At 36.2% G+C, this 15,396-nt stretch overlaps 1 protein-coding gene across 1 annotated transcript in view; it reads left to right on the top strand.

Moving 5' to 3' along the window:
* LOC145672824 (uncharacterized) overlaps window positions 1-12,260 on the top strand; it is a 96,998-nt gene extending 84,738 nt beyond the window's left edge. The window contains exons 10-12 of the mRNA XM_081741973.1: window positions 5,161-5,321; window positions 6,148-6,277; window positions 11,036-12,260. Of these exons, the coding sequence (XP_081598099.1) occupies window positions 5,161-5,321; window positions 6,148-6,277; window positions 11,036-11,117 (373 nt within the window). The 3' untranslated portion in view covers window positions 11,118-12,260. The remainder of the gene's footprint in view (window positions 1-5,160; window positions 5,322-6,147; window positions 6,278-11,035) is intronic.
* The last annotated feature ends 3,136 nt before the right edge of the window (window positions 12,261-15,396 follow it).

Raw genomic sequence — 15,396 nt, forward strand, 5'->3', positions numbered from 1 at the left:
TGTCATACCATCCGGCCTTTTTCCGTCCGAACGGCTGTAACCAATTGTTTCTCTCACAGCTGGCGCCCCTGCGGATGTTAAGGCCCTCAAAATTATGTCATTCACATTCCAATGACGTGAATGTCTATTTTTGCTTGAAAGACCGTATAAACCTCTTTTATCCACGAGAGCGCTGCAAATTGGAGAATGGTGTGGCTCGCATATATTTCCTCCTAGATGAAGAGCGACGGATACTCGGAAGCTTTCGTTGTCTAGGCGTAGTCCGAGAGAAGGTGATGGTAGAGCTTGAAACCATGCACCGTTTTCAGGGGACATGGCAGCAAGAAGCCTGGCCTTATCCTCGATGTTATTAGAAGTCTGCAATAATGAAGTTAAATGGTAATTCACGATGGGCTCGTCCCAGACCGACTGTTTATTTCGACTTTCAGGAGCCGGGGTCTGACCCAACTAAATTTGACCATTTAGCTATACAGTCCAGTACATCGGGGTTGGTGACTTCTTCATCCTCTTTCTGAAGGTGGGTTCCGATCAGTCTTCTTGAACTATAAAAAGAGACTAGAAAAGAGGGGATAGCCACATCTGTGGCGCGACGGATTCCTAGACCTCCGTTTTTGACTAGTAATGATGCTTGTAGAAATGCTTCGTCACTGAGAGTACAATTTAGAACATTCTCCAATCCTGTTTTAAGAACGTTGTCGAATTTCTCCAGTAGATTATCGTCTCTCCAGGATGGGGAACACCGTAGAAAATACAACAATCTTGGGATCGAGAAAGATGCTCTATGAAGGTAAAATGCTGAATGTGCAGAAAGTTTGGAAAGGCGTGAAAGTAGATGATTTAAAGATGAAATCTTTTCTAGTAATATCTTACTCCTGGTGTCTAGTGAAATAGCCGCTCCTAGCAGTTCGGCATTAGACAATGTTAATTGAATCCCAGGTGCCGCCTCGTTGAATCCATCATATATATTTTGAGTTTCAACATTTGTTGCTTCTAGAAAACCGATTTCGCATTTCGAGTAATTGAGAGACAATCCGATCGATGTTGCTTGTGTGCGTATATGAGCTAAAGTATGTAATACTGACTCAGTTTCTCCGGCTGTAGTGCCATCGTCTAAATACCAAATGTTGAGCTCTATATTAACTCTGTTGTTTATTCTGATCATATATGTTGATTTGCCGGTTGTTATGGCAACGAAGTATAATAACTAGGTACTTGTTTATGTATCATAGTGATGATATAACTGTACTGAACAATATAATAAGAGGACGCAAATAAGTTTTGCTGTCATGTAAACTTCAACTATATACAATGGATTTGTAATTTAAGTTAAATCAATTAATGAGTTATATTTACATAGTGAATAATAAATATTAGTAATTACTTAAGTGGCAATAATCGAACTGTTTGGGCAAAATATAGTATCGTTATACAGTATGTTCTTGCATGTGCAAATAATAATTAAACACCTACATATAATTATAGTTACTGTGTAAACAAGAGAGAACATTATTTATTTAAAAATAATTAGATCTTTTCTGACTCCTTTTTTTTTTTTTTTTTTTTTTTTTTTTTTACATAAAATGTATTATATTTTTCGTTTAACTCTTGAAACGCAAAAATTATTTGCAGTACCACGAAACAATAGAATTTTCGAAATAACAAATACTTGTACAAATGGTACTTGAAAAAAACAATGAGCACTTGCACGAATAGTATATGGAAATCAAGGCGTATGTGCAAACAATTGACATTTCCGATTGTCCGTGCCTTGTTAATCCGATCGTAGCATTTAGAAGCTTAATGCACTGTTCCTGTTGTAAAGCGTATATAAGTAGTACCAAAAACATCTGGTAACACAGAAAACAATGTCTCTTCATACAGCCAATAACGATAGTGTCCCCTTATCAATTATCTGCGAAAAACTTATCAAATATAAAATTATCAAATTTACTTTACCTTATGATAACTGTAGAGGAAATTTATGAAAAAAAAATATAAGAAATTATTGACATTGAGAGGAGGAGTGCGTGCGTAATTGTAATGGGAGATTTTAACGTAGTTGTGGGAGAAAAATATGAAGGTAGTGTCGTAAGCAAATATTATTTAGGCGAAAAAAAGAAAGAGGTGAGGAACAGGTTAATTTCTATAGACATAATTCACTAATAATTGGGAACACTTGGTTCAATCAGCACAAGAGAAGAAGATGTACAAGAAAATCCTCAATAGACTGCCAAATATATCAGATAGACTATGTTATGATTCCAGACAGGTATCGGAATAGTTTAGAGAACAGGAAGACCCTTTCAGGGTCCGACATTTTGTCCCGTCCCGTTGTGCTGGTCCAAAGGGATATTCGACTGAAAAGTGTAGCCAGAACAAAATTAAGAAGCAAGAAGTTGAATACTGAAAAATCAAAAAAGAAATGAAAAAAATGTATATTCGTAGAGAACTTCCAAGTATGCTGTAACAATCATAAGAACACTCAATTTAGAGCATTATACATTACTCATTGCAAGAAAGCTGATGTTTCTTTTCTACACAAAATAGCAAATGAAAAATTAAACGGCCATTCTCTATATCCCACATTTAGCTTCAAAGTACCCATTCTTATAACACGGAATACGAATCTATTACATGCTCCGAAACTTAGGATTGCAATAAACCTAAGATCGCTCATGTACAGACTTCCTACTGATTTCAACAGACTTCCATCTTCCTTTTATAAATATATATATATATATATATACAGATGGTGATCAGAAAAATGGAAGCACCTGAACGAAATTGCAACTTACCAGATTAATATGGTGTCGGGCCACCTTTCGCCTTCAGAACAGCCTTGATGGACGTGGGATGGAGGCATAGAGGTTGTGAATGGTAGCAAGTGGAATTTTACACAATTCCTCGTGCAGGGCATTGGCCAGTTCTGTGATAGAGGATGGAGGTGGAAATCGTCGCCGGAGTCGTGTTTCTAAGACGGACCACAGATGTTCAATTATGTTGAGATCTGGGGATTGGGCGGGCCAGGGGAGGTGTTGAACTTCATCCCAATGTTCCTCAAACCACGCTGCAACAACGCCAGCTGTGTGAATGGGTGTATTATCATCCTGGAAGATGGCGTCATTGTCCGGGAACAACATCCGGACCATAGGATGCAAGTGGTCTCCTAAAATTGCGACATAATCGTTGGCAGTGATTCGTCCGCTAAGTGTGACCACAGGACCCAATGAAAAACATGATATGGTGGCCCACAGCATCACCGAGCCTCCGCCATGTTTCACAGTTGGGCGGAGACACTGCAGATCATAAGCTTCTTTGGGCGTTCTCCACACATTAACACGGCCCGTGGTTGGGAATAGGGTGAAGGATGACTCATCCGACCATGTCACACGTTTCCAGTCCTCAACGGTCCAAGTTGCATGGTCGCGGCACCATTTGCGGCGTGCGAAAGCGTTATGGTCCCTGATGAACGGTTTGGCCCGTGCAACACGATCCCGTAAGTTCATGTCATGTAATTCGCGGCGGACTATGATTGTCGAAACAGGGTGGGGGAGGTGCTGATTGAGTTCCTCCGTCACTTGCTCCGCAGTGGCACGACGGTTCTGCGTGACAATGCGCTTTAATACCCGGCGTGACCTGTCACTCATGATTTTCTTCCGCCCACTGTTCCGCTTCCCCGATGTGGTTTTCCCGTGTGTTGTGTAGGCCGTCATCACCTTCAACACTGTCCCACCCGACACACCTAACACAGTAGCCACTGCCGTCACACTCACTCCACTAACCGCGCACCAACAATTTGCCCTCTTTGAAAATCTGAGAGGTCTCCCATTTTACACTACCTCCGTCTGCTGCAGCCATTGGACACTGCTGTTCCACTGCGCCTGACGTAGTATGGAGACCGACCTAACACACCACCACCAGCGGTCCGGTGCTGCGGGCGCCACGACACCACTGCCAACCCATACATCTGACGTGTTGCCAACTACAGGTGTTTCAATTTTTCTGATCACCATCTGTATATATATCTGTATATATAGGCGCGGATTCAAAGAGGACTATAGGGACTATAGCTCCCCCCTTGACGCTCAGGAATAAACTGGATAAAATGAGCTTCAATCCTACTTTACACTGGATAAAGCTGCAAACTATGGTTTAGCCCCTCCCTAGATAATATCCTGGATCCGCCACTGTATATATATATATATATATATATATATATATATATATATATATATATATATATATATATATATATATATATATATATATATATATATACAGTGGTGCCGACCCCCCTTATGTCCATGACGCACCCCACCCAATTGTCTATCCGTAGATGTTCTTCCATGAAAAAAAAACTTTTCGATAAATTTTACACCCCCTCAAACATATTCATATAGTTATTTACCCCCAAAAATATTTCAATGACGCAGTTTGCGTCATATCCCCCTTTGTGGGCACCCCTGATATATATATATACCTCTGAATGAAGTATCAGATCCGCATTTTGCAAAATTGGATTGTAAATATTGTTATACAAATATTTGTTAATTTTTTCTTGATATTTTGTTATTTTTTCCATTACTGTTGTTACATGTGTTGAATTTTATTTTTCTTTTTTAACTAACAGCTAATATATGTTTCAGTGTCAGATGGCCAAAGTGTTGGAGGCCCGTATTCACAGAAGGGTACCCCCGAAATTTTTACTGCCCCCCTTAAAATTTTAATGGTGGACTTACAAAATGAACTATAATATTGTTAAATCGGGCTCCCACACATTCTCTCTCTCCGCCCGACATTTTGAGGGCGGCTACGGGCCTGAAGTGCCGTACCTTAAACTATACATATAAATTGATACATGAATTCTATTATTGAAGTGAAAATATCTGGTGAAGAATTTCGTATATGAAATGACATGGACAAAGATATGTAATTGACCAAAGTATTTAGTAATTGGATAGTAATAATTGAATGCACAAAACAAGAAAAAAAATCATATTTAAAGATTTTATCACAAATTATTATTAGGACAAATTGTTCATATTAAAATATCTTGGTTATTTAATTTAACGAAATTGTATATGTATCACAGATGTGTAGCTACTATCGAATCGATTTTGCCATATTGATTTGCCTATAACTTCTTTCATGTAACTATAGAATGAACAGGAGATCATCGTCCACTATAAAGATTGCTTCCAGTAAGAATGATATTGATGATCCTTGGCCTGCAGTGAAACAGGACGTTCCACCATTTTTGTGCCAAGTGAATGACGAAATACTTCCTGGTTACAGCGACTACGAACCAGCATGGCAACAGAGTAAGTACTATTCTGAGTTATTGCTAGAAGCTAAGACAGTTTTATATGTACATAATCATAATGTAAATTTGAAGATCTGTGAATAAAATACGCATAAATATATTATTAACTTGAGACACAAGTTGGGAAGAATGTCATTAAAGAACCACTTTTAATGAAAGATTCGACTATTTGTATTTATTCGTAACAATAAATCAGAAAAGCTTTTTACGAGTTATTGCATTAAAGACAGATGCACTTTATACGTAGCATATCTGATGGATTGTAACATAATTCATTAATTGGCATTTTTCAATTTTTTGGATAAATTTTATTAGGTTACCATAAACACTTTGTCAGAGGTTTTCCGAATGAAACAGCAGAACCGAGCTTGATTATATACCAGGGCATTAGTCCACAGAACAGCCTTTGGAAAATTACAAGATAATGCCCCTTTAACAAAAATTCATAATATTTTGCTACGTATGCTCATACACCCATTCTTAAAACCTGTTTCAGCAGCCCTAGGAAAATATCACTGAAAATACTAGAAACAAGCGAATGTATCATAAAATTGGAATGATGCCCTTTTGGCAAAACTCGATTCAATGTGCATCAGTAAATTAATTCTGTCACCATTTGATAAACATGATGAACTTATGTATTATTATTGTTGTTGCTCTTTGGAAAATAAGAACGAAAGATTATACTTTATTTTATCTCTCATTTTCATTCCATTTCATGTGAAGTTATTCAAAGTATTATTTTAACTACTTTACTAATAAAATTTACACAAAATCAAGCTTTTAAGAAATAGTCCAATAATTAATTTTATTTTTGCTTACAGCTCTTGGTGGCGCCAACAATTTAGCTTATCCAGATATTCCTCCAGAAATAATGGAGAACATCGATGATTTTGATTCTGACGAAGAGGAGATAGACACTTATACACACTATAACCATCAATCAGTTGAGCAGTAAGGACAAATAAATCAGTAGTTTAAGTGATAATTAGTCATTAAATCATAAAATATACATGATGAGTGAGAACTAAATGGGCACTTGAAAGTAGATGACTTTTCTATTTCTAATGCAAAAATAATTATTACATATGAATACGGATGCTTCAAATTCGAATTTGTTGTAAATGACAACCATCAGCTTCTTTAAGTGACTAAAAATATATTCTTAAGACTTGTGGAGGTATTCTTCTATCGTGTTAGTTATAATATCGTGAATCTGTGTCCTCCATTTATTCAAGTGTGGTGTTTAGTTCTGTACACTTCCTTTCTCCTGTTTTTTGTAACTGACCAGCCGCTTCAGCTAGCACCCTGTTAGAAGGTTACGCTCTCTCTTAGGGAGCTGAAATGTAGGAATAGTAGAAGTAAGGGATTGTATGTCTCAAAGTTCTTTATTAAAGCTTGTTAGAAGAATTAGCAATGACTTAAGGGTCTTTGCAGGCCATAACATCAGACAGGGTAAGTGAGAAAGCAATTACATAATGTACACTCATTTTCAAAATTATTGTTGCATATCTGCAACTATCTTCTTGTAAGAATATAATTTGATAATGATTTTGCAGGATACTTTTAATACTGAAACTATGTGTATAATCCGGAAATGTATATTAGTGGTAAATTTCATAGGAAAAGAATTATAAATATGAAAATTAGAATGAGTAAAATAAAATGTTGCTAAATGGACAAGAACATTTTATTTTTGTTTTATTGCTCTTATTTACTGCTCTTTTGACATGAAATTTGCCACATACATGTCTTTGCCGATTATACACATACTAACATTATAAGAAATATCAGGCGAATGCGTTATCAAATTATATTCCTACAACATATTTATAGGCATGCGACGATAATTTTGGACACAAGTGTACATAAACGTTGTGTCTGAGGATAATCAGAGGAAAAGATTGTAGAGCGTTAAATCTGAACTTTCTCTCAGGTCACTCGTGAGATTCAAGCTATCCCAGACAATGCCTTGGAAACATCCAATCGAATTAGCCATATGGAGAGAGCGGTGCTCAAGAGATTGAAGTCCAATTTTGTCCAATTTTGACATACATAGGTATTTCCGTTTAAGATCCTTAGCTGAAGCTCCTTTCAGTGCTCAAAAGATTTGGGTCCAGATATTGTAAATAATTCTTATAATGTAAAAATCAGTGTTAACATTTCCATGTATTTAAACGGAGTGTACAAACTTTATTTCTCTTTACCTCATAACTATGGTAATTGAATTTGAATCCTTTATCCTCTGAATGCCTCATATGTCCATGCAAGGTAATGAAGTGCTCTGTTCTGCATGTAAGCAAGAATTTAGATACAGTACCAGCACGAGTAGCAACATATAAATCAGCAGCATCTCAATATAACGGTTAGCATTCATGTTGTTATGCAAAAGATATAAAATAATAATCTAGAGGCCTTAATTTCGTGTTGATTTGTGTGGACTGCGTGTGGACATTTCCTGCGTCAGTAAATGTAACGTTACTAAACGATAAGGTCACTTTATCCAACAACCAAATCTGTGGCAGTAATAATCAAGTGACTGTTTCTGATTTCTATTTATCTGTGGAATTTCTTTTCCGCATTGCAGCCACCTACTCTTGACATTAATCACTGATTGACAGTTTATGGCGTGAAGCAGTCTAAGTTTGCTATGTTTGTCTACACTATACGCTTGCTGCATCTCTCCTAAACTGGAAAAAGATTAACCCTTTAGCGCGCAGCTTTTCATATATGCAAAGTTTACTTTGAAATTGTATTGCACCACGTAGTTTCATGTTCGGACATAGAAAAGCAAGTTTGCGTATGGGCTAAGATGCCTTTTCACTAATGAAGTTCTGAGTTTCCTTCTAGATGTCATAGTAAGCCAGCGTTGGTGTCTTACTTGTTGCACGCGAAGTTACGCCATATAGTCATTTTTGAGCTTTGGCGTTTTCTGTGTTAGACAGAAGTGAACTTAGTGCAAAGTGCAAGTACGCTGACATTCGTTTTGTTTTATTGGTTCTGTTTGGTTTTAATGAACTTTGCAAATATCAATACGCAACTTTGCATAGACCCTATATGCAAACACCATAAAATATCTCATAGACCCCATATTATTTGCATTATTGTTTTAAAAAGAATTCTCGTGTTTCCTACACCGAAACCACTCCAAATTAAAAAAAAAAAATCAGTTTGATGGCGCGTTAAATCATATTTATTGATGCATACACGTTACTTTCATTGTAATTGCATTAATACCGTACTACAAAACATATAGTAAATATTTACTGCCTGGCTAATTCTCACTAATCTCGTATATTTAAATATAGGAGAAGAGTTTAATGAATATTGGACCTATTAATGTTATTAATTTATTATTATTTATTTACTGTTAATTTATTACAAGGGCTATCCATTCCTTTAGTTCCAATCAAAAGTAGTCTACAGCTAAAACAATACACTTGTCTTACTTCTTTTCTATTCCTGGAAAATATGCAGGAAACTATTCTTCAGCAGAAACTTCGGACTCGACTTAAAAGCTTAAATCCCTGGATTTCATCGTCAAAAAGCCACCCCTTAAGATTCTTCTTAAGTATAGTATTAAAAAAAAAAAAAAAAATCAGGGATAGAGTTCAGAGATGCAAGACGGTGGTACTGCCAGGTCCGGCTCTACTATATGTGGAACATGTGCATTTGCACCGGGAGGCAAGTTCCGAGGAGCGGCAAAATTTGTCATAACTATATTATTTAAAATAAATATTTCTTGTTGGAAACAGACTTCATGATGATGGTAGTTAAATTTACTAAGCGATTTTCTATTTGAATATTACATTCATAAATCATGTTTAAGTCGCATTAATTTAAGGTCACATGGACATGATCGAACGAACGATCAAGCAAATCTCAGCGTGAATTGCTTGATTGTTGTAACATTCAAGAACTCAATTCTCGAACAGTAGAGAACATCTGTTCCATTTTGTTAGTTATCACAGTTTTGATGTGAAAATTAGTCTTGTCTTTGTCACAAAGAAGTTCCTTATCATTAAAGATGGAAACAAGGTTTAAAAAAAAATATAATAGATGTAGAAGGAAAATCAAGAAATAAAGATAAAAGAGCTAGTTGCACTGAAATTGCAAACTGATATATTGAGATTGAAGCCCGATATTGAATACTATCTTTTCTGTGCAGATCTGTTTGCTAAACAGACAACAAAATTGTACCTAGGTATTTGTAGGTGTAGGTCTTTCTGAGTGCGAGTACTCTTTCTCCCTCTTCATTGTTCATGATGGAGTAGCATACTTAAAATCGTGTCTTTTAAGATTTGTTCTTTCTGGAGAAGGGGGGTGACAAATGATGCCATTGCATGGGGGGGCAAATTGCCTAGGGCCGGCCCTGGTACTGTAGAGATGTATGTTACATTTAGATACTCAATCAGTACCTGAGCCACATGAGGTTTCGTGTTGTCATTATACAGCTCCCACTTTTCACCAAGTTCTCCTCTTCCTGATTCCCTGATCTTTAATTAACTGTTAAAGAAAATGTTGACAATATGTGGTATATGTGACAATATGTGTTGACAATATGTTGACTGTAGTACTGTACGATTTCGAATTGTGTTTGTACACGATTCCCTTATAATCGAAGAAGGTGATAATGTTTCTCGCTTTTGTTTCTACTCGCATTTCTTTTTGGCTTCGTTAATCCCGTTACTATCTTTCACACACTCTAATATGTTCAAAGTTTCTTGCAAAATCGTATGAGCCGTGGGTCAGTGCAAATAATAATAGCAACATTGTTTCTCCCGATAATGGTGTACCGGCTGTACCGGCCATAGTGTGGTACAAGAAAGTTACAAGTGCTCATCAAGATAAATAATACGTATAGATAGATATAGATATACATATAGATATAGATATAGATATAGATATAGATATAGATATAGATATAGATATAGATATAGATATAGATATAGATATAGATATAGATATAAATATAGATATAGATATAGATAAAAGTAAAATATATAGATATAGATATATTTTGTTTTCTCCTCTTATGAATCATCTAAATCTATTTATAGAAGCCAGTTAAAGATATAGCAATAATATCCTTTCGTCTATTGCATATTCAAGAGACTTAAGCAACGTTGCCAACTAATAGATAGAAATAAAAGTATTGAAAATGTATTTATTTAACAAACTCTTATGCAACAGAACCTGTAAGACCAGTTTACGTTGAAAGCATTAACTGTAAGGAATACTAGGAAAAAGTCGATCCAGAATTCTGTAGTAAAAGATACATACCATTGCTATTTGCCTGGTTGGACTGAGGAAACCTTGGAAAACTCTTAATGAAGTTGGCTAGTCGGGAAGTTTAACATCCCCATTGCCAAGCAACGAAAACACCAGTCCCTTAAGTTCATTTGTATGTTCGAATCCAGTGCTTCTCCGTCCTGTCCCGACTCTGCTTTTCTTTTGTTTTGTTTGCAACATTAGTCTTTGTCTGACAATCCATTGTTTAAAGAACTCGGAAGGATCGAACGTCTTAATTCGAATTCACGGAATTCATTTGTTGCTGCATACTGGCAACACTAGCTGATGAAAACAGATATGATGTAGATTTGTAGAAACCAAACCATGTAGGCTATGTTTTTATACAAGAAATCTTGTCATGTTTAAAGAGTAATAGTGATTTATACATGTGTGCTAATACTAACTACTATGATTTTGCAGGGAACATTCCGACCACATTTATGAAAAACCTGGACAGAAGCTAGAAGACATAAACAGCCATATGTCAGAAACAGTTCTCTAGTGACAAGGAGTTTGAACATCGTCATTGTGTTATATTTATTCGCATAATATTTGTAGGCCTTCATTGTGAATCACAGAGTATTTCAGTGGGTTTGTGTTCTTTGTTGTACTATATATACATTTTTTAAGTATAACGCAAGTTTATTCAAATATTATACTTGGCTGAAAATGTTGTTTTGAAACATATCACTCATTTTAAATAACTTAATCCAGGAAAAAAAATTAGGAAATTCAATAAATCTTTTCCTCTAAAAATTTCAGTTTATCTGTTGATATACTTTTGTTTGGGACAACATAATCGTATTTGCATAATTAATTTTGTAGATTTTCTTTAGTTTACGTGCAATAGACACAGGCTTTACAATTTCTGTTCACTTGGATTTAAGATACCAAATGCGTACGTACTATTAAATTATTAAAATTTTCCAATAAGTCATATTTGTTATTAATGTGCACTTCCGTGATCAATATTTTAGAAATTATCATTCTATTCTGCATCACGTAATATATGTGTGCTTTACACTTTCGCATATACTCCGAATTCTCAACCTTTGGCTCATCTTAAGTCTTGATCGAGCTAAGGTCAATTTTATCCATCTTAGTTTGTATAGAGTTTATTGTCTGAATATTTGCGTAACAAATAAAATGTCATAAATTAGGGAATTATTCAATCTGTTTATAAAAACTTGTCTGAAATTAAAATACCGTTACACCTATTGTAAAGATTGAAGTATTTATTACTTTCCATTACATAGATCCCACTTGATGATGATATTACAGAAAATATTTAAGATAAAATAAAACTCAAAACACTAAATGAATGTTATATATTTACTGCATGGGAAAAGTTTTTTTTTTTTTTTTTTTAACATTAATGAGTATATCCTTAGAATAGTAGTGCAGTCATATTAAAGTAAGATGCAATGTAAGTTAGAAAACGTGATATTTGTGGTAACCAAGAAGCTGTATGTATTTAAAATTCACGTACATTTTTTAAATTTAAATATAATAGTGGTAACAAGCACTCAAACTGATGAAATTAACTTATTCAAAGTATTTTTATGATATTAATAAATTTGTACTTATAACACTGAAAAGTTGTAGACCTAATAATGTATCTTTCACTTGTAATAAACTAAAATGATTTCTATATATTTGGAGCTATTCAGTTAAGTGAAGAGAGACCTATGCTATCGATAGCCCTATTCACTGGCGTCTCTGGCATGTAAAATTTGGGAAGACATCAAAGAAAATGATTTAAATGGTACTACCTAGCCCACCTGTTTATTATCTTCGATTTCATTTGTTACCTTTCTGCTTACTTTCACGGATCCCCTGGAGTATATCAAGAACTCTCGGTCACGAAAGTCACGAATGTCACGAAAAACTCACGAAATCTGAAAACGGTCATGAAAGTCACGAAAAAGTCACGAAATTTAGCTTTTGGGTCACGATTTTTTTTAACTGCAAATGTAAGTACAGATTGGAAAATTTTGTTTTATAAAACATAAAATTCAACACCAAAAATGTCTATGGTCGGCTTTAGACGCTACCAAATCGCAAGCAAAGTACGTTTGTATCGCATGGATGAAAATTCGGCCTAATTCGTACCCAAATTCGCTCTTGAAAATGTTAGGAAATTTTATGATTTGGTAAAGAAAAGGTCACGAAAAAGTCACGAAATTTCATTGTGGAATTTTAGTACACACCCTGTATAATCATTTCACAGCCTGAAAATTACGGTGTATATTCCAAATAAATATAATTATTATTATCTATATATTATTCTGTCATTACCAAAAAAGTTAAATTAGAATTGAATATTTTGTACTTCAAAATATTGGGGTAAGCATCCTCCTCGTCCTTCCCCCCGCCAGAAATGCCCGTGGCCCTATTCTTCTGATTCGTTTTGTCTTTAAAGATCACTGACAGGAGTTCGTTAGTGATTATGGCAGTTCTGTAGGTAGTAAAGGAAACTGGACAGCCTATGCCATCTATTGGCTATTTCATAAGTTACGTGAGTATAACAGCGACTGACAACTAAACGTAAGTAAAGATAAAACCAGCAATTACGAAGATTGAAAAATAAAGTCTCAAGCATTTGTGCAAGATTGTGCAGCAAAAATTACGTTTGTGGAGATATAGTTACAAAAATTTGAGGATGGCACTAAAAGGTTGGCGTCAAGCTGGAGTCATCAGCATTAGAAAATATCAACATAATTTTAATCAATTAGATCTTCCTTTTTATGTTCCACGATTAAACGCGGGCTGGAGATGAAAAATAAAATGAAATCTTTGAGTTTTACGTCCCATGGTTTTGCCGGTCAGGCTAAAGGAGACGGTGATGATGAGTAGGTCTAATGAATGAAATGGTGGAATGAAGAAAGTGGGAGAAAACGGAAAAACCCCGAGAAAACCCACGCACACGGTGTTTGTCTACCACAAAGCTTACTTGGCGGGGGCTGGGATCGAACCCGGGACCCCAAGCACCAAAGGTGAACGCTCTACCACTGAGCCATCGCGACCCCGGCTGGAGACGGATGATTAATAAAAATGAAAGATAATGAAGGGATTAGAGGAATTAGGATGTGCGAACAAACGGGAAATAATGAAAAAATCCATGGACAAGGTGCTGTCCATCGGTAGTCGAGGACGGAACCAGTGACCCCGGAACCAGATGTGATCAGTTTACCAATGAGAATAAGATTCATGTTAGTGTTGAATTGTGCAGCACTTTTTTGTAATGCAACTATAATTAAGGTTAGAAGGCGTCCTTTTTTACCTGGTCATCTCTGTTTCGGTCCTTAGAAATGTTTCGGGCGAATTTTTAGGAAAACGTGGAAATGTCCTTTTTTGTAATTACACATAACTGCTTCAATTTCAATGCTATTTGAGCCTAATACTGCAGATGAAGATGAATGCCAGATGCCATTTTGTACTTTTGTTTACTTTCTGGGATTTGCTTTCATAATAATATTAACAGAGACGTACCTAGGGCGGGGCAAGAAGGGCACGTGTCTTGGGCGCCGGAAAAAGTAGCTGCTAGCAAGGGCGCCGATCCTGGGAGACCGAGGGGGCCCGGGCCCCCACAAAGCTCATGTGGGACCCCATGTATTTTTATGAATATATATTTTTATATTTATTTTTATTGTTATATGTATTTTTTATGAATGCTCCCCCCCCCCCGAAAGTTACAGGGAAATCAGCGCCCTTGGCTGCTAGACATCACATCAGCAGCTTTATGCTTGTCAATGTGTTTGATGTTATCACTTTCACAACTGTATGGTTCTCCGTATTGCACTCGATTGAATTAGTATACCACTACACATCTAATACTAAAATGTTTTCTACCTCCCCTATTTAAAATAAATGCTAACGTACTAATAAAAGTTTATAATGCCACCTATCATGGCAGTTCCTTTGCGTACCACATATCCTTTCACTGCAACTCCTTTTATGACCCTACAATAAATGTAATTGTTCTGTATCTTCAATAAATTTAACATTAGACAACATAAATATATTTAACTACTGACACACCTATTACACACAAATGCTTTAGGTCTTCATAAACTTTTGGTCCAATTAGCGACAAAGAGTTGCCCTTTTCTATCATATGGAAAGACCATTGATATGTATATACATTTCCTGGGAACGTTGTAAATACAGTAGAGCGTCGATTATCCGATCGTCGGTCAACCGAACGACCTCTTAACCGAACTGTGTACTCGCTCGCACCTGTTACTCTCCCACCCTACCGTCCATCATTCCCCTCACTCCCAAACCAAGTTTCCCACAGTAGTCGCCGCACGGAGCCACCGCTGGCGGAACATTGCTTCTAATGGGGCCTTCATAAGGCGCTGCTGACCGGCCAAGCCGCCAGTCGCTGTGTTTCAACAATCAGCACACTTCTTTTTATGAATAAATTTACTGTACAGTACTTCTTTTTGGCAAATAAACATGTACAGTTCGATTATCCGAACAAACCAGTTTTCCGAACACCCATGTCCCCCAATTACTTCGGATAATCGACGCTCTACTGTACCAGTATATTTTACTAACTTCAACGTCGAAAGGTTTCAGCAAAGAAAACGAAGATATGTTACTTCATCTCCTACTTACAGATGTCATATGTTCTGGAGAAGAAACCTCGAAACCCGTCAGATGTAGGATCAGCATGTATACCTAACAGAAGGTAAAAGTAGAACAACATCAAAACAAACAGCACTGCCAATTCTACACCCAGAAATGTGTGTTGGGATGGGTTCGATACGTCTATG

This window comes from Thermobia domestica, chromosome 16, assembly GCF_964235325.1.
Source record: "Thermobia domestica chromosome 16, izTheDome1.hap1.1, whole genome shotgun sequence".
Lineage (NCBI taxonomy): Eukaryota > Metazoa > Arthropoda > Insecta > Zygentoma > Lepismatidae > Thermobia > Thermobia domestica.